Source organism: Lactuca serriola, chromosome 4 (genome assembly GCF_051521515.1).
Source record: "Lactuca serriola cultivar US96UC23 chromosome 4, Lser_US96UC23_V15, whole genome shotgun sequence".
Taxonomy (NCBI): Eukaryota; Viridiplantae; Streptophyta; class Magnoliopsida; order Asterales; family Asteraceae; genus Lactuca; species Lactuca serriola.
Window position 1 is genome coordinate 50406359 of NC_136411.1, and position 24901 is coordinate 50431259.

Below are 24901 nucleotides of genomic sequence, written 5' to 3' on the forward strand. Positions count from 1 at the left end.
AAAAAAAAAAAAAAAAAAAAAAAGAACAGCTTCTTCCTTTGGTCAGTCTTGATAGATTCTCTCCCTCCATCTTTATAAACTTTAGAGTAAATTAGAGTTTGGGTCTAGAACGTAATTTATTTTTTGCAATTTTGATTCAACTAAAATGACTATTTTTGGTGCATGAGTAACTGATTTTATAAATTTGGTCCCGAAATATAATCATTTCACTTGGGAAAGGAACCAAAAATGTTACAAAAACCTCAAAAGCATGAAAATTGCAAGAAAAAAACTATTTGGGATCAAAATTGGAAAAATCAACTATACTAAGTGACCAAAAATGTAATATAATATGTTTGAAGCAGGTGTGAGTGAAGCAAGAGTTGAAGAGAAAACATCGCCCAACAACTGATTATTAGAAATCCAAAAGTAAAGTGAATCATGAAAGCTGACAAACATAATACACCTTCATAAATCCTTTTTTTCTCCTTCTTCTTCCAACTTTTACTAAAAATATAAAAAATATTTTCCATAAAAATAAAAATAAAAAATAAAAAGAACCTTTGGTGAAGCATTAAAAAGCCTCCCCTCCCTTCTATCATTTTCTCACTTCTTCTTTACACATTCTTCTCTCAAAGTGTAAGCAAAAATGGCCAATTCTTCAAAGCATGGCCTAATAAGCTTACTTTTTCTTTGTATTTTTGCTCATAACATGCTTCATGTCATGTCCCAATGGCCTAAAGGTGGATCAACAAGATACTACGACTTCAAGGTCTCTCTTTCTATTCCTATTTCAATTTCTATTTTTCTTTATGATTCTCTTTTCTGTTTTTTTGAATTTAACTGATTTTGATAATTAAAAATTATGTTTATTAGGTACAAATGTTAAAAGTCAACAAACTTTGTCAAACGAGAGAGATAGTAACCATCAACCAGATGTACCCTGGACCAGTTGTGTACGCACAAGAAGATGACAGAATTATCGTAAAACTCACAAATGAGACACCATACAATACCACAATTCACTGGTATACTTTTTTTAAAAAAATATATGATTATCTTTTTTTATATATATACATATAAAAAATCTAATTTACGTTAATGATTGAAATATTTATATCAGGCATGGTGTGAGACAGATTCTAACTTGTTGGTCAGATGGACCTTCTTATATCACTCAATGTCCTGTTCAATCGGGTCAAACTTTTACGTATGAGTTTACTTTGGTCAAACAAAAAGGTACCCTTTTCTGGCATGCTCATTTTTCATGGCTTAGAGCAACTGTTTATGGTGCAATCATCATCTACCCTAAAAAAGGAGTCCCTTATCCTTTTAAATCTCCTTACGAAGAGCACACCATTATCTTAGGTCAGTGATTTTTCATTTTTATACACAATATTAATCAAAACAGAATTCAAAATTTAAAAAGTATTGTTTTTACTTATTAAGGGGAGTATTGGAATTGGGATCTTGTGCAACTTGAGAAGAATGTGACAGCTGGCGGTGGTGGTGCTCCGGTGGCGGATGCGTACACCATCAATGGTCATCCGGGTCCCAACTACAACTGCTCAACAAATGGTAATTGTCCATATATAGGTTCAATTCATCAAAATATCTTACATTTTCCCCATAGAAACACGTTGAATTATTTATTTATTTCTTTTTTTGAAAAACAGATGTGTTCAAGATTGATGTAGTGCCCGGGAAAACCTACATGTTAAGAATAATTGGTGCTCTTCTAAACATGGAAAGCTTCTTCACAATTGCTAACCATAAGTTAACCATAGTTGAAGCAGATGGAGAATACACAAAACCATTCCCCACAGATCGAGTCATGTTAGGGCCAGGTCACACCCTAAATGTCCTAGTCACAGCCAATCAAAAAATAGGAAGATATTCCATGGCCATGGGCCCCTACATGTCAGCCCAAAATGTCGCATTTCAAAACATAACATCAATCGCATACTTCCAATACATAGGCGCCACACCAAATAGCGTCACATTACCCGCTCCTTTACCTAAATTTAATGATAATTTAGCTGTTAAAACGGTTATGGATGGGTTAAAAAGTCTAGAAGTTTCCAATGTCCCTAAAGAGATAGACACCAATCTTTTTTTCACAATCGGGCTTAACGTCAACAAATGTGGATCAAAAACACCGAAGAAGAATTGCCAGGGTTTGAATGGTGGTGTCATGGGAGCTTCCATGAACAATAATAGTTTCATTAGGCCGAATTTTTCGATTCTTGGAGCTTATTATGAGCATATCAATGGTGGGTTTACTGAGGATTTTCCTGGGTCTCCTTTGAAATTTTATGATTTTGTTAATGGAGCGCCTAATTCGGCTCCTAATGACACGGGATCTGTTAATGGGACGAGAACAAAGGTTATTGAATATGGAAGTCGGGTCCAGATTATTTTACAGGATACGGGTACAGTTACTACTGAAAATCACCCGATTCATCTTCATGGGTATAGTTTTTATGTGATTGGATATGGTAGTGGGAATTATAACCCGCAAACTGCTAATTTTAATTTAATGGACCCACCTTACATGAACACGATTGGGGTGCCTGTTGGTGGATGGGCTGCGATCAGATTTGTTGCTGATAATCCAGGTAAAACACAAACTTTATTAAAAAAAAAAAAAACAACATATAAAATATTTTTGAGGTTTATGTTTTGTAATGTTGTTAGGGGTTTGGTTTATGCATTGTCACTTGGAGATACATTTGACTTGGGGATTAGCGGTTGCATTGGTGGTGAAGAATGGTGTGGGGCCAATGGAGACGCTTCCTCATCCTCCAGCAGATATGCCACGTTGTTAGTTAATTAGGTTGTGATCTTTTATCAAGTAAAAGATTTTCGAAAACAAGTGTGCATTATTAAGTATTTAAGTGTGATTTTCAATTTTTTAGAATATATCGTGTAAAAAAGCTCATGTTTCAGTGAATAAAATTGAAAGTTTTGACGATATTTATGTGACAATTACAGGTGGAGAATTTGATTAAAGAAGTGTAGTTGGGGAGAGTTAGTGTGCCTAAACTATATAATAGTATATGTATAAAAGCTAAAGAAATCAAACCTTTTTTATTTTATTCAGACATGAAGATGAAAGTGTTATAACTTATAACTTATACATCATAGTGACAGTTGATAAAGATCATGGGTTGACTCTGTCTGAACTCCAACAACTCTCTTCATTGATGTTCTTCCTAGAGAAGGCTAACCTCTCGTTACTCTTCAAATTCACATAATCAACCTGAGTACAAAACAAATTCTTACAATTATAATGAGTAGAATAAATAACATACAAATAAATATATGAGCAGAAAATGATTTGGACCTGATCAGGGTCAAGAAGGAGCAAGCAATAAGCTGAAACAGGTCCAGCTGAAGGGTCCAATGAAGTTGGCACCTCGGATGATTGATCACCTAAAGATGGAAGCCCTGGAGTTGGACCCAGATACTGGAGCCTTGATTTTGGTGAACTAGCAAACCAAGCTTTCTCTCTTTGCTGTATCATAGATTCCAAAGATGATCAAGAACAGATACATTTGTAGCGATTGTTTCAATTGTTTCAAATACTAACACAATTTGTCAATTTGAAACAAGGAGATCATAAAACAGAGCTACCTGAAGTTTCATGGGGTCAGGGTTTGATCCATCAATGACATCGACTTTACCATTGATCCGGAATTGTTCCCACGAATCAGTAAAATACCAACAAATCTAAATCATAACGAATCCATTTAGAATATGAGAAATGAAGGGAGACTTAGGGAATCAAAGTGTACATACTTCAGCAAATGGGCATTGTTTAAGATCTTCAATCTGCAGTTAAAATTTTCACAAATCAATAACCTAGTTTCGGATATACCGAATTCACCTCTGATTAAGATTTCTAAGCTGAAACAATCAACCTTGTGACTTCTGCAGTCCGTGTTGATTTGAATTTTATTGCTAGTATCTGCAAATCCCCTACATAACAACAAACGCCCAAATTTCGTAACACATTAACACCAAACATCGTGTGTGTCTCTGTGTGTAATACCTGAAAACAACGGTGCGATTAGCAGGTCTTCCATTGGATCCTATTGTTGCCTGTAAACCCCGAAATTGAGAGCAAGGTTATTCCGATAGAAGGTGTTTGGATAAAAAGAGAAAGAAAGAAAGACGATGCCTTAGGGATATAACATATATGTACGTACGAATTGAAGATAGGAAGAGTGGCGGAGGTGGGAATTGGACTGCAGTGCGTTGAGAAGAAGCTGTTTCCATGGCGCTGTTACTGTGCCCATTTCTAATCAGTGCTCCTCCGAAGCGTCTGGTTTTACGTCGACTTTCGGTTCCTAAATGACATTTTTAAATAATTGAAGGGTCTACAAAACTTCATAATAAGAATTAAGAACCCTAACCAAAATCTATATGGTGTTTTCAATCAACTAACCTGGTTTGGAGTACGAGGACTACAAGTCTAGTACAATTAGTTAGGAGCTTAGTGCAATATGTTTTATAATTACTAGTCGCTGTCATTGAAGTTTGGGATTGTCTTGGATCCAATAGGTTTCGTATTGGCTGAGTCAACTCAGCAATCTGTTTTTGATTTTGGTATTATCTGAGTCAGCTTGACAAACACAGTTGCTAGATAGCCCAACTCAGTAAAACCTTATAGAGGAGAAAGCCTTTCTTTATTGTCATTTTCAAATTGAAGTTTGGGATTGTCTTGTTAGGCGGTGGGATCCACTCGGTAAACTTCGGTATTTGCCGAGTCAGCTCAGCAAACTGTTTCTGAACTTGGTATTGGTTGAGTCAGCTCGACAAAAACCGTTGCTAGACAACCCAACTCGGTCAAACCTTATAGAGGAGAAAGTTTTCTTTATCGTTATTTTCGTTTTTTTTTCCCTCTCTTCTTCCCAATTTAGCAAAACTCTCCTCTTCTTTCTTCTTTCACAGGTGGATTTCACTTTTATCGAAAATGCCACAGAATAATAAATAAGCAATTTGGCACATGAAAGTTTTTTAGTCAATTTTGGACCATATTTGTGTAACCCAACTTTACCACAATAGTAATGTCTATAGCCACTTAAACGTTGCGAAGCATAATCTAAAATTTGAAAAGGTTATCATGGTAAACGAAGTGACTAAACCCAAATTTAAATGAATTCTTTGTTAGCAATATCGTATTTGATGATTCTAATGTCATTGAGCGGATTGGAATTTATGCGAGTATCTTATACAATCAGATGATGTAAAATGCATGTTTTTTATGGTTTATGGTTTATTACTAAATAGAAGTGTTGTTCTTTATAGTTTAATTTAGAATAAGGTTGAGGGTTTTGGAAAGATCCAGATTTCAAACCCGAAATTTAACTAGATTTCATCCTTGGAAATTGTAGTTTGTCTTCTTCCAATAATAGCTTCTTTAATCTTTATTTGGGTTTAAGGTTTATTGTTTGTATGAGGTTGGTTTGATTCCGAACATGACAAATAGAAGGGATCAAGGAGAAGAGCCTCTTGCAATGGTGCCTGTGACTGATCATTGTAAAAAAAAAAAAAAGAGCCAAACATAATTATATGAAGTCAACTTTTTGAAGATGAAGAAAACACAGAAATGAATCTCCAAGCTACAATAAAGTTCCACTATACAGAGGTGAATCTTTCATTTTTATTTTCAATATCAATCAGTGCATTTGTAGAACAGGAATGCAGCAGCATAAACAAAAATGATAACCTTTCCAATCTTGACTTTATATTACCCGTTTCAGTACAAAGGAGAGTGAACAACTTCCAAACATGATGAACATTGAACAACAACCTATTAATACCACTCACATATCTCCATTAATCCCAAAGATTCTGACTTTATGCATATTAGGAAACTTGGCAATAACAAGCACAATCACAGCAACTGTGTTTAAAAACAGCATTGGGTGTTGGTAATCTGTTGTGTGTGAAGCTATCAAATACCTGCAACTCAAAGAAAAACAACACCCAAGATAAATGTTTACAGTTTACTTAATCAGAAATCAGAAATCACCATTGTAGTTTAAATATGTTTACTTACAGAACAACAGGAACGACTGTTAAAAACTTTCTGTTTCTAGTGAGCTGTTTTCCATTGTCGATCTGTTCCCACCATGTCAGCCTGTTGTAAATCCCTTGGTCTTCTGCAAATGGAGTCCCTTTCATCCAATGGAAAAAGTGATAAGTGACCTAATAAGAAACAGGACTTAGACATTCATCACAGATACAAAACACTGACAACTAATTGGATCAATATATAATAGAAAGCTATAAGAATTTGATATAGCCTACAAAGAAACTGAAAGATCTCATCTTTCAGCTATCCCTCAATCTTAACTGATGATTAGAAAACCCTAAATACGAAATAGAGAAAATTCAACACCGGTAGGGCTTCAGGATCTCATTGGCTTACATATGCCAAAAACGAAATCGAACACATCATATTTCAGTAATTTTTCCAAATTGTACCATAATTGTATTGGATGACATTGATTTACTAAGAAGATTGAATTCAATTTTCTATAATCAACCTTAGATCGAACACCTAACAGTAACCCTCAAAACCAAATCGAATTGAGATGCAGAAAGAAGACAAATCATCTGTCTTTCAATGAGATGGAACAGTATTTAAATTTTGAGATTGAGAGAGAGAGAGAGAGAGAGGCATAATTACGAGGAAGTGGGAGAGATTAACGATGGTCCAAGCCATGCCAGGGGTGCAACCAGAAACGGAGAGAATGAGAAGCCATGAAAAGAACAAGATGAAGATGTAGGTTGTCCATACTCCTGGGTACGTGAACCAGTCGGTGTTTCTGTTCAGATCCGTCGTCGGTGTCGCCTTCACGTACATCTTCTGTGATTCTTATCAACTTCACCAAGATTTCCTTGATGAAATGGAGAAGATGAGAAGCAGTTATTCCCAAATCAAATGAATGATTAAAATCAAAAATCCCACGGAAGATGTGCCTCGAAAAACACCAAGAGACGTTACGAACCAAAAACTCTCTCTCGTGACGGAACAGGGGCTGATGAGGGCTGATCCTGATCGTGATATTTTTTGCAAAATGTGGAGATCGATTAACAAGGACAAAGCTAACACCTAAACTAGCCTATGAAAAGTCAAAATGCATCTAATAGCAATTAATATTTCAAATGCTATTTATTAAAATTACAGTTATTAAAATGACGGTAGTTGAAGGTCTATTTAAAATGTTGACTTAAGTTATATTCTTGGTCCATGTGGTTTACACAAAATAATATTTTTGGTTTTTCTTTGGAAAATTAACAACATTCGACCTTATTTCACTATTTGATATCACCATTGGTCCCTTGGACCATTACACTGTTAAATATTTTAAAATGTCTACTTTACTCTCATACCAACCGAGTAAAAACATATAACATACTAACCACATTTGTATAAAACTCAAAACTTAAAAAACATATCTTAAATGTCGTTATGGAAGGTGAAAGCTGTTGAGTTGAGGTGGGGCTCGATTATTTCTGAATAAGACTCCTATTTTACCCTCAACGCCAAAATGAGAGCCATTTTAGCCAACTGGGAAATTGAAGTCCACCGAAAATTCGAACTCATGCCCGAAATCTTTACCTCACAGTCAACGATTAACTGATACCTCTCAATGCGAACAATTCCCGAAGAGAACTTCAGTTGGTTGGCATCAGTGTAATGTTGATTGCTTGTAAGTATGAAGGAATTTGGCCACTTGAAGTGAATGATGTGATCGTGATATCGGATAACACGTATACAAGGGAACAGATTTTAGGAATGGTGAAAGCGATTCTTGGAATTTTTAGGGTGGTATTTGACTGTTCATACATCGTATGTGTTTCTTGTTGGGTATACGAAAGCTTTTGTTCCTACTGATAATGAGGTATATTTTTGAAAAGAATTCAGTTTGTTCGTAATTATGAATTATGAAAATTTGATGTTTCTCTTTTTTGTGGATTTAGATGGAGAATATGGTGTTTTTCTTGACTGAGTTGAGTTTGGTTCATTACTCGATTATTATGGGGAATAATCCTTTGAAGCTTGTTACTTTTGTTGTTTATGTTGCTAGGTGTACGATAAGACTACTGCTTGGAATGGGACACTCAAGTATCATATTGGGTACCCTCACACCAAGAGTACATGCATGATAATTGGGTAGGGCTCAATTATTTCTTGAAATTGAGATTGGATTGACGATAACTAAAATATTAGTTATCATTGTATAACGAGTGAGATGACAAAACGGGCAGCAAGTTGCGTCGCTAAGTCTTTTTGTATGGTAAAACCAATTCTTCTGAAGACTACATTCATAGATCTTGGGGATATAACATTGCTATGCATGATCCATTGTACTATATTAAGAAGCGTCACCGCATCTGCGCGCGAGAAAAAAATGGTATGAAAACGTGTTGATTTTCTATGCATGATTTCTCATGGTTGGTGACTTTGCCTGTAGCAACTTTTAAAATAGCATGTTCCACCGTAAAACCCTCTGCCCTCAAGACCACGAGAGGGGATACCCCGGTAAGGTCGACACATATGTGTTTCCTCCAACCTATCCAAAAATCAAAACTTAAGTCGGTCTAAGGGTTGACCTTCCTTCTTTCAGGTCAGTCAAGAAATTCACAGTACCTCTTTATTGGCAGAAACCCCGTCACACTTTAATATGTCAAACAAAGCAGTGAGTGTATGAATGATATTGTAGTAATCTTCATGAATGAGTTTTGAAGCAGCGAGTGCCTATGATTGATATTGCAGTAGTTTTTGGAAAGGAAAGTTGTAGACTTGAGATGGGAGGTGGTGTGTTTACAGTTAAGATTTAGGTAATTGGCAATGGCAGACAAGATTGGTATACCCCGAGATTTTGTTTGAATTTTTTTTAATATTTACATATATGGTCCATATAGTTAAAAATAAAAAAACAATAGAAAAGATGGGTAATCTGGTCATTTTACATATTCTTAACATGGGTATTTATGTCATTTCACATGTGTTTAACAGATGCTCTTAGATGGTAACGATCCTAAGGACCATAGGTGTTATCAAAACCCTAATAGTGTTATTTTTCTAAAAGTAGGACCAAGAATGTTATTTCATGTAAACCACAGGGACCAAGACTGTAATTTACTCTAAAATGTTTACAAAGAGGTTTTTATTAAAAATAAAGTTATTAAAATAATTGTAGTTTAAGGTCCATGGTAAAATTAAAAAGAAAAACAAAACAAATCTTGAAAAAACAGACTTAAAATAATTGTTTTTATTTGAGTTTAATTATATATATATATATATATATATATATATATATATATATATATGTATATATTATGTTTAGTCATTAATGTTTTTTTTCTTTTTGCAAAATACATCATTTAACTTTTTGATTTGTCCACATTATTTCCTTATGACTTGTAGGTTTCCGGCGAAATGGTGAATTTTTTGGCGATTTTGGCATCTCTAATGATACATGATTTTTCCGATGATTATGTTTTTTTGGCAATTCTCCAACAATGCTTTTGCCCTTACTGTTTAACACATCGGCTCCAGGGATTCATCTCACCCCTTTAACCAGCCTCGTGGTGGTGATCGCAACAATTCACATCAGGGAAGTGACTGTCGCAACAATAAACGTCAGTGAAACAATCGTCGGAGTGGCGATAAACAACGACAACGGTAGCGAGATCGCCGACAGTCCTCTCTCGTCGGAGTGTGATAAACATCGACGCGGATAGGGCTTTAGAAGCAACCACACAACTCCACCTTTCTTTGTACATGTGTCAGCAGCCGAGTGGAGTCATGCCACCATGGTGGGCGACGCGTCTCTATGGTGCACGACACACATCCCTGGATTTCGCCCTATAAATAACAGCTCATTCTTTCATTCCTCCTCACACTATTTTAGACGCAATCCCTTTGAAACCTTCAGTATTTAGCCTTAGAATTCTATAGTTTTTTGGGTATCTAGCTAGGCTCTGGAGGATCCGAGAGTCTGAAAATTAGTAGAGTGTGAGTCAGAGTCCTGTCTGCAAACTTTTCGACTTCTAGTCAGGAGAATCTCTGTAAGTTAAATTACACTCATCCTTATGTTAGTGTAATTTATATTTATAGTCACAATCATTGTTATGAATCTATAAATAAGGTTTATCAGTAATTTCATGTCGTTATACTGATTAATCTACTTACGGGATAAGTGTCTAGAATGGTTACGTTGGCTTGGTTGTTGGATTTTAGAAAGGTTATATGCTGAAATGGTCCTGCCTCCTGACTGTATTGTCTGGCTAATCCTTACCTGATAGATTTTGGAGTAGACTTCGGGATTGTTGTGGAATCTAAACCCTTAGGATAATAGTTCCATGAAGTATGATATTAGATTAATACTTAGCGTTATATACATCTAGGTCTTTTGGAAAAAGGTGTAAGGCGAAGCTCTGCACGATTCACCAATCACCAGACACTTGGTCAGGTGAGTGCGTAGTTACTATTAAGTACATAATTTTAATAAAAGTATTTATATTGTGTGTTAGCTGTATTATCTGTATTCTGAGCTAATAATATAAGTAAGATAATATTGCCTATTAGGAACTATAACAAACATAGACTTTGGTATAAGTCTGTATTAGTTATATTAGACTTGCAAAAGGTGTTTAGTTCCCAATAAAATGGACATTAGATAGGTCTCATTCCGAGGTAGGGTGTGAGATTGTATATTAGAGTGTCGTATCCTACCTCTTTCTTGGATGACCAGAAATGGTGGGTCCAAATCAGACAACCGGTAGGTATGTTGGGTCATCGACCAGACTCCAGAGTAGATGAAAACACTTGACTATTCTAAGCGGTCTAGTGAATTACGTTGCTAGTATGGACTTATAACCCATGGACATAGATAAAATTGGAGATCATATTTATTAAATCTCTGAACATTAATTGCCTTACATATGACTTACACCGAACAAGGACTCATTTGGCTGTGTGGTCAAACAAATACTTAGACAATTCAGTAGGTAAGGTGATTCTTCCAGATGATTGTCGAACAAGGATCTGTGAGGATCGGTCGGGTTGGGCAGTTGATTTTAGGTCACACTATATGTATCTATATTATATGTTATATGCTTTGTAGGAATGGAATTATTTTAACATTAAAATGCCATGGGCTTGAAAACCCTACGTATCTCACCAGGTTTCCCAAACCCGACCTACTCATTTTTATGCATCACAGATACTGGAACCAAGGTTGCAGTAGTCTTGTTAGGATGTCGAGTGGAATAAAGAGATGTGTCTGTAGTAAGTAGTTTCAGGGCCTTTTATATTTTACGTTGTAATGTATGTTTGGATATGAACGAATGACATCCTCAATGTTTTAATAAAATAACTTTTTTTATCTTAAGAATGTTTTATTTAACTAGGAATTTCTACACCTCAATTTATAAAACGTAAGGAAAATGTTTTAATTGGTTCTGAAAAATAAGAGATGTCACATTGGACAAATAAAATTATGTTTATGCGTTTTATGATATTTTCTTTACATTGTACTTGATGATGATTATATCCAATGTGTGTCTTATTTTCGTATAGAGTAGTCATTATAGCATATCAGTTATTTTGTTTATGACTTGTGGATTGATATGCAAGTATTTTTTTTGTTAACATCTAAACTTGTATATAAGAAAATGACCTAACAAGGAGTTAGGGGAAAAGAACAATTACATAGAAATATTTAACATTGCATTTTGTTACAACGATGTCGAAGATATGCTAAATATTTTGTTCTTATTTGAGAACCAATTAAATGAAAAACGACAATATTCTCATATACGTTGCATTTTAAGATACTCGTCGACCATAACACAACATTATTTCTATATCTCCAGTGCATCTAGATAATAGTTAGAAAAATGACCTCAAGAGCCTTCATTGCTTCCATTCCGGAAAGAGAAAAAGGCAGATCCAACCACTTTTCAATATGTTTCCACACCTAAGAAACCATTTCACAAACTAGGAAAATGTGACTAATGTCTTCGTAAACTTCATCACACACAGGGCATAAAACAGAAGGTACATCAATAAAACAAAACACACCACAATAAAACATTCTCTGTTGACCTTTATTAGATTCAACTTGCACCCCATCTAGTTTCGATAACACCTGGATCAATCACAACATCATCGATATGACACATGAAACTAGTAACCATAAAATTGCATCAAGATCGAGCTTCCACACCCATCTATTAGGATCACCTCCAAGCTCTACCTCACTGAGCATGTTTGTCAATGTCAACAATGGCTCCATCCGTAATTTTGTTATTCCAGTCCCATATCCAAGCATCAAGCCACCTATTCGCAACACAATAACCTTTATTAATTTCTAACACATAAAGCCTAGGAAATGGGTCCATAAGCCTTACATCACCTACCTAAATGTCCTTCTGAAAACATCACCCACTCAAATGTCCTAGAAAAGTGTATCGCCGCCATCACAAAAAAAATCCGCAAAAAGAGATGAGGAATGATAAATTACTTATGCAACTTATCTAAAATTGTTGGGATATAAACTCAATCCCATATAAAAAAAAGAGAAACTATATGCTAGCATATAAGACAATGAGTTATCCCTTCTATCACAAATTGTTTTTAGAAAATGGAACACCATTGTTCTTCTATGTTGAGCATGGTTAGGCTAGTAACGATCCTAACAAATGGTATCAGAGCTATGGTCATAGACCAGATGATGTAGACGACGCTGGTGGCGCAATCCCCAGTAATTCTCAGTCAAACGAAGTTAATCCTGAAGCCTCGTATTGAAATCCAACGAAGTTGATCCTGAAGTCTCATATTGAAAATCTTCCTAATGACCCCATGTTATGTGAGCATGCCCCAAGCGATTCAACAGTATGAAAAAGGATTGGATCTAATGAACCTTCGTTGAAGGGGAGGCCAAGGGCAGAACTTGGGTTTGGGGGGAGGATTGTTGGGATACAAACTCAGTCCCACATTGGTAAAAAGAGAAACTATATGTTAGCATATACGACAATGTGTAATCAATATTATCAACATTTGGTTTTAGCATATAAGGCAATGTAAAATCAATTCTATCAACAATTGGTTTTAGAAAATAGAACCTCATTCTTCTTCTATGTTGAATATGGTTGGACTAACAGCAAGCCTAATAAAAACCTTCACCAAAATAGACCACACCCCTCGCTTTTTTTGTTTGATATGTAAGTTGACATCTCATGATGTTTGAAATCACTATTGGTTTTAAAATGTTTTGAAAAATATGGGAATTTTCGGTGTAATATTTAAAAAGTTTTGTTAAAAATAAAGCATACATTAGTTATAAAAATGACGGAATTTCGGTGTTGCAATTAGAGGATAAATGAGTTTCATAAAGTAAAAAAATAGGTAAGAATGTATGCAACACTTTTTCAATTCATGAATTTACCTCTTGCATTCAGAGGATATTTACTAAAATTTGAATATTTCGTATAGTAATAATTTTGTTTGCTTTTGAAAATTCCAGTGTGTGTGTGTGTATATATATATATATATATATATATATATATATATATATAGGTAAATGTTCAAATGAGAACATCTAAAGGTTAAGAACCCTAAGAACCACATATTTCTAGGCTAATTTTGTTTATTCTAATATTTTTATTTTTTTAATCTTTAATAAATAACAAAAACTAATAAGGTTATAATGGTCTTTTTGAAAAACTTATTCCATAAACTTAGATCAGATCCATTATTCATAGTTGTTCAAAACAAAAAAGTTATTCTCTCATCTCTTTCAGTGACCTCTGATGAACACTGTAACACCCAAGATTTTGAAAGCCAAGAAAGTAAAGGAAACCCTAAATTTAAGAGGGACTCGGCGAGTCCAAGGAAGGACTCGGCGAGTCGGAGCGGGATCCGGGTTGAGGAGTAAGTGACCAACTCGGCGAGTCGGCCAAGTGGACTCGGCGAGTCTGGTCTGTGCGAGGAAAACCCTAAATCCGGGGCTTGGAGCCTATTTAAACGTCTCAATCTTCTTCCTAGGGCTCCTTTACTGTCTCTCACACCCAGAACGCCGCACCCTAAGCCCCCATTGTGATGATTCATGCTTTTGGCCATTTTTGAGTGATTTAGAAGAAGAAGAAGTGGGAATCTTAGAGGCATCAAGGAGTGGCTTTGGATCTGAAGTTTGGGGAACATTTCAGAGCATTGGAAGGTATCAATTTGTTTCCCTCCTTTAGATCTTCTTTGGTTATGAGTTTTGGGGCTTTTAAGCCATGCCTAAGATTAATTTCAAGCTTGAGGTCCAGATCTGAGGTTGCTACCTCAGATCCATGCTTGTGTTGGTTTAGAATCCCGTAAAGTATCAGCCATTGGGTGGATTTTGGAGCCTCTTGGTCTTAAACCCTAGTTATTGGTGCATTTTGCCTAGATCTCCCTCTCTACACGTAAAGTTTGCAACTTTACGTGGGGAATAGGCTTGGGAAGGGTAGATCTACAGTTTGGAGTCCATGCATGACTCGGAAGTCCTCTGCATGTAAGTGGATCTTAATGGACTCGGCGAGTCCTTCGAGTGGACTCGGCGAGTAGCTTGAAGATGAGGAGGAACTCGACGAGTGGGATGAACAGCTCGTCGAGTCGGATGAAGATAGGCATGAACTCGGCGAGTTGGATAAACAACTCGGTGAGTTGGATGAAGATTGCCGTGTGCTCGGCAAGTCTGCTCTTAGACTCGGCGAGTCAGGTCGCGTGGTCCCAAACCCTTCGAGTTAAGTCTCGAGTCAGCGAGTCGAGCCAGGACTCAGTGAGTTGGACAGGACAGGAATCGGGAATCAGTAGACTCGGCGAGTCAGGGGCTGACTCAGCGAGTAGAGTCGCGAGTGGAAGGACTCTGGACTTATGAACTCGGCGAGTCAGTAGGGTGACTCGACGAGTAGGGTTGACCTGGAAGGTTGACTTTGACCAGGACGTTGACTTTGACCAGAGTTGGCTTGGTTGACCTTTGAAGGTCAGTTAGACTAAGTGTTATGTTGATATTGGTAGCTCGGGGAGCAAGCGGAGCAGCAGTTCGGAGTCAGTGGTCAGGTAGCGGTCAAAGGGGTTAGCAGCAGCAGTTCAGCAGTATCAGGTGAGTTTCCCTTTGTATGAATGGGTCTACGGCCACAATGCCGGCCCATGTAGTTATGAGTAGAGGACCCGGGGGTTAGCCCTAGGCACAGTATGCTAGTATGATATTCGGACGAGGTCCAATGATAGAGGGCGGGTGCCCAAGGAGCAATGTATGTGATAGTTTATACTTGTTGTCTGTGTGATACTTGTATGTGCCTGGTAGGGAGGTGAGTGTGGGCGAGGTCCCGTATCTCACCAATAGCAGAGTGTGGATGGTGTTCCACATCTCAGTAGCAGCAGAGCAGGGGCGAGGCCCAAGTTAGGAAAGGAGTGAGGGTGGGTTGGGCCCGTATCTCACTATCAGTAGGAGTATGGACGAGGTTCCATGACTCATCAGTAGCAGGACACGGGCGGGGCCCAAAGATAGGCGAGGCCTTAGAGCAAGAGTTGTTGGTATATGTTTAGTTTATGTAATGTTATGTGATATGTTTATGTGCTATTATATGTTAGTAGGCGAGGCCCTGTGACAGGCGAGGCCTAAGTGAAACAGATCTGTATCCGAGCGGGGCTCGAAGCCAGGTGGGGCCTGGAGCGGCGGGGCCGTTGTATCGGGCGAGGCCCGGGGTAGAGGGCGAGGCCCAGGATAGCGGACGTGGCCCAGTATGTGAAGTATTTGGTTTTGCATGGTATGTGGTAAGGTGGGGAACTCACTAAGCTTCGTGCTTACGGTTTTCAGTTTTGTTTTCAGGTACTTCCGGTAGCGGAGGGAGGAGCTCGGGGTGATCGCATGGCACACACCATAGATTAGTCAGCCTGGGAATGTTTACTCTGATAATAAACAAGTGTTTTGAAAACTTATACTCAGATTATGTTTTGGAATGATGTCTTTGTTTAAAGTAATGTTTTATTAAAAAGAAAATTTTGGTCTTGAATTTTGGGACGTTACAAACACCACAACCACCGCCACCATCACCGACGAAGGCTTCACCACAGTCACTTATCTTCTTTTGTCACAACCTCCGATCACCTGCGAAAACACCTACATTCTTACAGAACTTCAGATCTGGAACCGCCTTTCCGTCGCCGCTGAAGACGTTAACAACCACCAGCAACGTCGACCTCCTGCAAAAACACCTACATTCTAGGTCTGAGTTCTTTAGATATGGTTTTCTCTTTTTCTTGTCTAGATCTGGATCTAATTTCTTCAGATTGGGTTTCGTCTTCTTCTTTTCTAGATCTAGATCTACGAAATTTGTTTGTTGTTTTCATCTCTAGATCTAGATCTATATGATCTTCGGCAAACGACCACATCTTTTTGTCGTGTGTGGTGGCATGTTGACAGATTCGTGATTTTGACGCCTTTTTTTGGCGATTCTTGTTCAGATCTGGTCAGATATGAGAGTCCGATGGTTTTTGTTGTTTCTCATGGTGTTCATAGTTTAGATATGTCCAGATCTGGTTAGATCCAAGTGAATCCGAGTTTTAATAACTATAATCTCTTGTCAATCGTGTTAGTTTTGTGGTTTTGATCTGTCGACGGTGATTCCTTACGGGACTGACAAGCTTCAAGTGTTTTTTATTCCAGATCTGGCGGATATTACAGGTAAAATCATTTTATTTCTTTTGTGTACATGCTTTTAGTATTTTCATTCATTTATGCTCTTCCAAAGCTTGTCAAAATGAGTTTTTTGTTGTTATTTTGAGCAAATTCTTCCCCGTTCATGCTCTAATGTGTTGGCTTACTTCATATCTTCGTTAATGTGTTTTAGATCTCTATTAGATATGATTGTTTACTCTTAATTTGTCTAGTTTTTTGTGGAGGTCTTAAAGTTTTAAGCTGTGAATATATTATTTTGTCTGCTCGTTCTTAAACTTCAACTATATGAATTTTGTGATTAAATTGTGAATGAACTTTATTAAGTTATGAATAGACAATATTAAGTTATGAATCGCCTATGGATTTTATGTTAAAATATGAATGATTTGTGTATTAAACTGTGATTTTTGTGTTTTAAACTGGAAATTTACAACATTAAGTTGTGATCTTCTTAAAGTTAAGTTGTGAATATATTATTTTGCTACATATCTGATGTGTATACCTTCTCGTTCTTAAACTTCAACTATATGAATTTTGTGATTAAACTTTGAATGAACTGTATCAAGCTATGAATAGACAATATTAAGTTGTGAATCGCCTATGTTAAGTTGTAATCTTATATGAATTTTATCATAAAATATGAATAATTTGTGTATTAAACTGTGAATTGACAACATTAAGTTGTGATCTTCCTATTAAACTGTAACTTAACAATATTAAGTGTGAATTATGTGTATTAAACTATGAATTTATTGCATTAAGTTATTAATTTTGTGTATTAAACCGTAAATTGATTGTATTAAGAGTTTTAAGTTGATAACATGGTTGTGAATTTATACTTATTGAACACTTAACTGTGAATTTATTGTAATAAGTTGTGAATTTATATCTTAAGCTATGATTTTTATGCTTATACTATAAATTAATTGCATTAACCTATGAATTTTTACTTTAAATTGTGAATTGACTATATTAAGTTGTGAATTTTTTTTTATTAAAATGTGATTTTTGTGTTTAAAAATGTTAATTAATGGCATTAAACTGTGAATTTTCTGTTTAAACAGCGAATTGATTGTATAAGCAATGACTTAATGAATTTTATGTTAAAATACAAATTATTTATGTGTGAACGTTTTTCTATTTGTTTTTTCGTGAATATATTAATTTTTTGGCTTGTATAAATATGTAAGAATACATTAGTTTTTATAATTATTTTGCATTAAACTTATAATAAGTAAATTAATTGGTTTATTAAATTGTGAATATAGTATTTAAGCTATCAATTAATGATTTTAAATACATATCTGATTTTGAAGGAACAATGATTGCGATGATGACACATGTGGTTGATGGTGACGTGTGGTAGTTGGTGGTAGTGTTTGTGTTTGACTTTTAAAAAAATAAGAATTAGTGTATATTGGATTGTATTATGTTATGATGTGAATTTTATGTATCAAACTAAACACGGACTGTATTAATTTGTATATTTTATATACTTTTTGTGTTAAAATATGAAAAAAGTATGCACAAAAATATTAAAGTTTGTATTAGTGAATTTAAACTTTAATTAAACTTAAATATGGTACTTTAAACTATGAATATATCTTATACATGATATATTTTTAAAGAAATCTACAAATTAGAAAAAAGAAAATTAAAATTTTCAAGGCATAATTTTATTTTTTTATGAAAATTTTGTACATTTTGCTACAAAAATGAAATGGTATGTGTTAAAAAGTATCAGCAAAGAAATGAAAATTACAATGTTTGTTATATTAAATGGTGAATACGTCCAAAAAAATGCTACTAAATTTGTTGTTACTCTGACGGTGGTGGTCCGACAACGGTCAGGTGGTGGTTCGGCAACGGTCCCACTACAAGTCGTAACTAGTTGTGAATTAGGGAATGAAAAAACTTTGCTTAATATAATATTAATGTTTGATTTGTCCAAAAGGTCCTTAATGAAAATATCTAAAGCACAGTTATTAGGGTTTTTAATCTTTTCTAGTTCTCATTTGAGCCTCTCTCTTTCTCTCTTTCCCTCTCTCTCTCTCTCTCTCTCTCTCCTCTCTCTCTCTCTCTCTCTCTCTATATATATATATATATATATATATATATATATATATATATATATATATATATATATATATCGTAAGCAATATAAGTTTGTCTCAATAAATTATATTGTAAAACTTATAGATCAATAAAATAACAAATCAGGGAATCACCATCGATGTTGGTTAGACGAAAACATATAATGACTTTGAAACTACAATTATTTTATCATTGACTTCTTAAAAAGGTGACTATATCATTTGCTTTGAGTATTATGATGAAAGGTTTATTATTGATGCATAATGCATAATATGAATTGTAATCAGTGTTGTAAAAATTATGATTAATTTCTAGGCGCTACCGAACCGATTAGAAGACTATTAGCAATTAATTAATGCCTATGTAATGAGTGAAACAGTGAAAAACGATGAAATTATAATACTTTAAAGAAATTTTATCTAAATAGAAACTATCTGAGAAATAATTAGTGTTCTGTTAAGGATATTAACCTATTTTGCTATGATATTAATGGTATTCCCCGTCTAGTTGATTAATCTCTTAACCTCAGTACATCGAGTAGCTAACGTCGAACGTTTTTTACAATTTTGATTGTAATGACTGATTTATTATTAATTTAACATGTTTAGATCCGTGTTTCACGTTTATATATGTTTTGTTAGTATTTTTTTCATCATATAATTTAATTTTATGCAACACACGACATACACCTAATCATAAATAAACAAAGACGAAACAAATAAAATAGATAGAGCATGATTGAAAACGAAAGTTATTGTCACATAGGTTTGGACCATATATATTTATCATATTAGATATGATAGGTCAATAAAAAAAATATACATATCAATAATTTATCATCTCTTTGTAGCCCATTTATAGTCAATGTTTTTGTAAAACACATAATAGTGACATAAATCGTCTTTTAAAATGTTAACTAATTGTTTTCTTAAGCATTGTATTTGATTTATTACACAACATTTATGCAAAATGCACAAATGTATTTTCCTCATATTCTTCAACACAGTTTAACATTATAAACTATCAATATAGCGGGGATAGCTCAGTTGGGAGAGCGTCAGACTGAAGATCTGAAGGTCACGTGTTCGATCCACGTTCACCGCACAAAATCATTCTTTGTTTTTTTTACGGCAAATGTTGTCGCATTCGTCTGGTTTGATGACATTAACGTTGTACCATACATTTGTTCCCCTTCCGTCCTCTCAAAACATCCAAAATTTTGCATTCCGTTGTTCTTTTCTGATTCCCACCTATTTATCTCAATCTCATCTCTTTCTAAAAGGTTAGATCTTGAGTCCCATTTTGCTCAAGTTCTCACCTTCCCTAATTGAAATCTTCCAACACCAATTCCCCATCCTTAATCTCCTTTTTTCTTATCGTTAATCAAAACCCAATTGCTTGTTTCCAAGTTGTCGATTTTGATTAATTAAAAGAAAAAAAGAGAAAATCAAACAAGGAGATGGTGATTATAAAAGGAAAAAATAAGTTAGGATGGAGGAATTTAGGATCGGTTTGATGATAGGTAAAAAAAGCTCTCTAATCTCTTTCTCATCACCAAGAGATCTTGGCAATGTTCATGTGAACTTCGAATGCCGATCTCGATTCCAGACACAGTCGGCATCGGCATTCGATTCCTATTCCATTGCTTTGGAGGTGGCCTTCTTTGAGACTCAAATTTGAGTCTTTTGATTAGGCTGTGCTGTTATATATTTTCTTTTCAAACAAGCTTCCACTTCCTCTTCTTCCTTTTCTTTCCAGTCTGGCCCATTACTATCTTTTTGTTTGGTTGTTTGTGTTGAATGTTCTTGTGGCTTTTGTTTGTGGTTTGACGGATTCCGGAGTCGGTTTCTGATTCCGTGAGAAATGGATTCCCGTAAATTCAATGAAACCGGTGCTAATATGGAGCCTGATTATGTTGAAAAGGACCCGAAAGGCCGATACATAAGGGTATTAATTTCGATTGGAATTTGATAGAAAAATAAGGTGGTGGAATGAGTCATTACATTCCATTCCGTTTCGTCTTTTGTTGATTCCATCGTATTAACTATCTATCCGAATCTTTATCCAGATAAAGAAGAAATGGAATGGAATGTAACAGCTCATTAGGCCACTTTATTTTTGTATTAAATTACAACCGAAAATAACCAAAATTGTTTCTTTGTTACTTTTACAGTATCGGGAAGTTCTCGGTAAAGGTGCATTCAAGACAGTGTAAGCTTCAATAACTTCATCTTCTTTGTTTCAAATCCTTTTAATTAAATAATAATGTTTTCATTTTCCTTTTTTTGTTAAATTTAGTTACAAAGCATTCGACCAAATCGACGGAATTGAAGTTGCATGGAACCAAGTGAGGATCAATGACGTATTACAGTCTCCAGACGACTTTGGAAAGTTGTATTCCGAAGTTCGTATTCTTAAATCACTAAAACACAAGAACACCATCAAGCTTTTCGATTCATGGATTGATACCAAGAACAAGACTTTGAACATGATCACAGAGCTCTTCACATCAGGAAACCTACGCCAGTAAGCCGTCTTCCAAATTTTTTTTTTTTTTTTTTTTTTTTTTTTTTTTTTTTAATGTTGTTTATGCATATAAATATTTATATAAATGGATTTGATGTAGATATAGTAAGAAGCATAAAAGTGTTGATATGAAAGCGATTAAGAATTGGGCAAGACAGATTTTGCATGGTCTTGATTACCTTCATAGTCAAAACCCTCCGGTGATTCATCGGGATATTAAATGTGACAACATTTTTGTTAATGGAAACCATGGTGAAATTAAAATCGGTGATCTTGGATTGGCTACTGTTTTGCAACAACCAACTGCTAAAAGTTTCATAGGAACCCCTGAATTTATGGCACCCGAGCTTTATGAGGAGGAATATAATGAACTTGCTGATATATATTCATTCGGTATGTGCATGTTGGAAATAGTAACTTTTGAGTACCCATATAGCGAATGCAAAAACCCAGCTCAGATTTACAAGAAAGTTACCTCTGTAAGTTAATTTCAATTCTGTTGTATCTCTTAAGATGAGATTAGCTGCTCTGACTCCATGTTAGATATATGGAATTATTAACTGATGTGGAAATTGACAAGATTTGTTAATAGAAAAAAAAATCGAGATTATAAATGTTTTTGAATAAAATAAGATTAACTCTGATACCATGTTAGATATATAAAGTCTCGATTTTCTCTATAAAAGAACCATTGAGGAGAGAGAAATACTCTGACACATATAGAGTCAGACGAGACTGTATCTGACTAATGTGAGACATTAACATTACCTGTTAACGAAATGAAATCAAGATTATGAAAGTTTTTGTATGACGAACAGGGGATTAAACCGGCTTCTCTTGAGAAAGTGAGTGATCCAAAAGTGAAAGAATTCATAGAGAAATGTTTGGTTCCGGCGAACCAAAGGTTATCTGCTAAGGAGCTTTTGAAAGATCCGTTTTTGGAGATCATGAATCTCCGAAAGCCAATGCAGAGTCCATTGCCAAGATCGTTAAGCCATGTAAGCACTGCAAATCATGCAGTTGTTGAACTTTGTAGAGTGTATGAAGGAAATGAGTTTAAGCTCAAAGGCACCAAGAACGACAAAAATTCAGTTTCTTTAACCATGCGAATCGCTGACCCAAGTGGTGAGTAGTTACTAGTCTTAAGTTTCCATATCCTTCGAGTAGCAATTATTTTTAAATGGTTGTCATAGTTGTAAGGAGGTGAGAATCTGTAAGACTGTAGATGGGGGTGCCCACAAGTGGCGCATATTTCTTTTTTATAAAACTTATAAAACAAAGTCACCCTCTTTCATTGGTTGTAGGCCAAGTGAGGAACATACATTTCCTATTTTACATCAACACCGACACCGCACTATCAGTCTCACATGAGATGGTTGAACAACTCGAGTTACAAAAACATCATGTGTCTTTCATCACCGACTTTATCAACGAAGCAATCACAAGAATCTTACCTTCAAAAACTTTGGGGTTTGAAGATCTTAATGATGTTTCAAAAGGGAGAGCGATAACAAGAAGTCGTTCATTTCTTTCATTATGTGAAAGTGATGAGATCAAGGAAATGGTAGAATTAAAAGCAACAGAATCAGGGTATAAGAGATGGTGTAAAGAGATGAAAAGGGTGAGGAAGAAGGGAGTTGAAGCCACTAGAAAGAGATGTATAATGATTTCATGAGATTAGAGAATATTGTGTTGATTTGAGAGTAGGGAAAGGGTATGTATGTTAGTATGTATCCTTGTGCAATTTAACTTTGTTCCTTTCTCAAAAAAATGCAAATATAATAGAGTCTACTTGCATAATGAACGAGATTAAATGACCATTTTACCCTTACATTCCAATAAAAAACTTCCATAGCATTCATCAATTCCAACATGGGAGGAGTTGGTGGGAGAAAATAAGAAAGGCAAATTAGTAATTGATTGGTGTCTCAATACATTAAGCCAAGTTTTTTTTGACTTAATCCATTAAGTCATTGTGTCAAGATTAAGTAAAAAAGAAACAACTCCATATAACTCAATACTTATTCATAATAAGACAACTTGAATTTTAGTCCTCACGCCAGCATTTACCACATTTCTCACAGGTGAAGTTTATTGTCATGGGTTCATCAGCAGACCTTGTTTGAAACTGGATGTATGAAGCCTTGTTGTGACCACAATCTGGGCAATGAGCTGCAAGAGACAAAGAAAATCATAAATTAAAGTTGAAAAAAGAAAAAAGTTCATCAATTTACTCAAATTGTGAAGCATATAAATACCTTGATCTGTTTTTGGTGCATTCTTCATGTCATCTTGGGTGATGATGGGGTCAATCTCCTTTTTAACCAAACGTTGCTTTCTTTTGATCTTGACCTGTAAAAGGGAAGAAAAAATATGCATTTAACTACAAGGAAAAGGAAAAACAATGTGTTGCATGATTGAGTATGATAAATTGATAATTTTATTACCTTCTGCTCTATTTGGCTAACATATGGACATGTGGGGCAGAAAAATCGGGCAGGAAGATGGAAATGAGGCAACTCATACTTCAACAACATCCCACAAGTTGGGCAGAATTCCATATCTACAAACCTTTGTAGCTAATGCTCTGAAAAGGTACACAGAATGCAGTTCTCAGATGTGTGTGTGTGTGTGTATGCGCTACTGGAATGAGTTGATTCTAAACATGAATGAACTAGCAAAGATTTTGATTGAAAAGTGATAAAGTAAGAAGTTGTATAGATGAATAAGGATTCTGTTTTCATTGAATTATTCGAGAGAGTGGCAATTCATCAAACAGGTTATGTGCACAATCCGTACTCAGAACAAAATCGTGAAGCGCGTGAACAGACCAGAATGGTGAGTTATCGGTTCGTAACAGGTGACTTTTCCGATCAAAAATTGACATCCAGTAATAATCACACGCAAACAGATACGGTTTATAGGTGGAATACAAAAATGGGGAAACTGTAGTATGTATGAGATTATGTATACATGTGTATGTAAATATTGATAAATGTGTACAAATACCTGTATCGTAGTGTATTGCAGATTGAATTAAAGAGAGGCGGCGGCGATGTATGGTGGTGGAGGCAGCGTCGACGGCAATCTGATGTCAATTGAGAAAGGCAACCGTGGGTTTATTCCTAAACTTTGATTCTTTTTTCTTATTTGGCCCTAAGATCTTAAACCCTTAGCAAATTTTACCCCCAAAAAAAACAATTATTTCCTCATTTTGATTTTTGATGTCGTATTCTTTTTTCTTTTAAATCGATTATCATTTTTCCAATTTAAGTTGGAAATGGTGTCGAAGTGAACATTATCATCTTTTATTATTATTATTTTTTTATTTTGACATTATGTATTTTTTTTTTTTTTTGAAAATCACTATATTATCAATTTTTTATTTATTTCAAACATCATGGTCCCAAAGATTTAATTCTACTATCCAACTTATTAATACAATAACACACATGATTTGGTTGTTTCAAATCAAACATAATCTCGATACGTTTTGTGTAGCTCGTTAACAAGTTATTGTTTGATTCTTTCGAAGAACATTGATTTTGAGTGAGAATCAACAAATG

General features: G+C 35.2%; 5 protein-coding genes and 1 non-coding gene across 6 annotated transcripts; 3 read left to right on the forward strand and 3 right to left on the reverse strand.

Annotated features, from left to right (window-relative positions):
* Positions 1-580: 580 nt before the first annotated feature.
* On the forward strand, positions 581-2953 carry LAC6 (laccase 6). Its single transcript, XM_079038754.1, has 6 exons — positions 581-751; positions 856-1007; positions 1103-1347; positions 1429-1557; positions 1656-2597; positions 2677-2953. Exons 1-6 carry the CDS (start codon positions 629-631, stop codon positions 2805-2807), a joined length of 1722 nt encoding a protein of 573 aa, XP_078894880.1. The 5' UTR covers positions 581-628; the 3' UTR covers positions 2808-2953.
* Positions 2954-3050: 97 nt separating this feature from the next.
* LOC145101546 (Pyridoxamine 5'-phosphate oxidase family protein) lies at positions 3051-4553 on the reverse strand. The gene is made up of 8 exons (XM_079038755.1): positions 4430-4553; positions 4191-4331; positions 4034-4083; positions 3903-3960; positions 3781-3813; positions 3616-3711; positions 3326-3496; positions 3051-3241 (listed from the first exon to the last, which is right to left on the reverse strand). The coding sequence occupies exons 2-8, from the start codon at positions 4278-4280 to the stop codon at positions 3143-3145; spliced, it is 597 nt and encodes a 198-aa protein (XP_078894881.1). The 5' UTR covers positions 4281-4331; positions 4430-4553; the 3' UTR covers positions 3051-3142.
* Positions 4554-5629: 1076 nt separating this feature from the next.
* On the reverse strand, positions 5630-7104 carry LOC145101547 (uncharacterized). Its single transcript, XM_079038756.1, has 3 exons — positions 6680-7104; positions 6047-6195; positions 5630-5949 (listed from the first exon to the last, which is right to left on the reverse strand). Exons 1-3 carry the CDS (start codon positions 6854-6856, stop codon positions 5811-5813), a joined length of 465 nt encoding a protein of 154 aa, XP_078894882.1. The 5' UTR covers positions 6857-7104; the 3' UTR covers positions 5630-5810.
* Positions 7105-19840: 12736 nt separating this feature from the next.
* Positions 19841-19913, forward strand: TRNAF-GAA (transfer RNA phenylalanine (anticodon GAA)). The gene has a single exon. It is a non-coding gene; the product is annotated as a tRNA-Phe (tRNA).
* An 80-nt stretch (positions 19914-19993) lies between these two features.
* On the forward strand, positions 19994-23155 carry LOC145101548 (putative serine/threonine-protein kinase WNK6). The gene is made up of 6 exons (XM_079038757.1): positions 19994-20756; positions 20983-21020; positions 21108-21335; positions 21436-21814; positions 22154-22460; positions 22640-23155. The coding sequence occupies exons 1-6, from the start codon at positions 20673-20675 to the stop codon at positions 23008-23010; spliced, it is 1407 nt and encodes a 468-aa protein (XP_078894883.1). The 5' UTR covers positions 19994-20672; the 3' UTR covers positions 23011-23155.
* Positions 23142-24540, reverse strand: LOC145101549 (uncharacterized). The gene is made up of 4 exons (XM_079038758.1): positions 24345-24540; positions 23783-23922; positions 23594-23687; positions 23142-23507 (listed from the first exon to the last, which is right to left on the reverse strand). Exons 2-4 carry the CDS (start codon positions 23894-23896, stop codon positions 23383-23385), a joined length of 333 nt encoding a protein of 110 aa, XP_078894884.1. The 5' UTR covers positions 23897-23922; positions 24345-24540; the 3' UTR covers positions 23142-23382.
* Between the last annotated feature and the right edge of the window lie 361 nt (positions 24541-24901).

Bases quoted from the DNA above. Each gene is read 5' to 3' on its own strand.
- LOC145101546 (XM_079038755.1), bottom strand. From the start codon at position 4,280: ATGGGCACAGTAACAGCGCCATGGAAACAGCTTCTTCTCAACGCACTG. The intron at 3,961-4,033 runs GTATTACACACA...GTTGTTATGTAG, and splicing joins AATCGCACCGTTGTTTTCAG to GGGATTTGCAGATACTAGCA. The intron at 3,814-3,902 runs GTTGATTGTTTC...TTTTAACTGCAG, and splicing joins CGGACTGCAGAAGTCACAAG to ATTGAAGATCTTAAACAATG.
- LAC6 (XM_079038754.1), top strand. From the start codon at position 629: ATGGCCAATTCTTCAAAGCATGGCCTAATAAGCTTACTTTTTCTTTGT. The intron at 1,008-1,102 runs GTATACTTTTTT...TATTTATATCAG, and splicing joins TACAATACCACAATTCACTG to GCATGGTGTGAGACAGATTC. The intron at 2,598-2,676 runs GTAAAACACAAA...TAATGTTGTTAG, and splicing joins ATTTGTTGCTGATAATCCAG to GGGTTTGGTTTATGCATTGT.
- LOC145101549 (XM_079038758.1), bottom strand. From the start codon at position 23,896: ATGGAATTCTGCCCAACTTGTGGGATGTTGTTGAAGTATGAGTTGCCT. The intron at 23,688-23,782 runs GTAATAAAATTA...TCCCTTTTACAG, and splicing joins TTAGCCAAATAGAGCAGAAG to GTCAAGATCAAAAGAAAGCA. The intron at 23,508-23,593 runs GTATTTATATGC...TGTCTCTTGCAG, and splicing joins TGCACCAAAAACAGATCAAG to CTCATTGCCCAGATTGTGGT.
- LOC145101547 (XM_079038756.1), bottom strand. From the start codon at position 6,856: ATGTACGTGAAGGCGACACCGACGACGGATCTGAACAGAAACACCGAC. The intron at 6,196-6,679 runs GTAATTATGCCT...GTTTCTTATTAG, and splicing joins TTAATCTCTCCCACTTCCTC to GTCACTTATCACTTTTTCCA. The intron at 5,950-6,046 runs GTAAGTAAACAT...TTTGAGTTGCAG, and splicing joins ACAGTCGTTCCTGTTGTTCT to GTATTTGATAGCTTCACACA.
- LOC145101548 (XM_079038757.1), top strand. From the start codon at position 20,673: ATGGATTCCCGTAAATTCAATGAAACCGGTGCTAATATGGAGCCTGAT. The intron at 21,815-22,153 runs GTAAGTTAATTT...TATGACGAACAG, and splicing joins TTTACAAGAAAGTTACCTCT to GGGATTAAACCGGCTTCTCT. The intron at 22,461-22,639 runs GTGAGTAGTTAC...CATTGGTTGTAG, and splicing joins GCGAATCGCTGACCCAAGTG to GCCAAGTGAGGAACATACAT.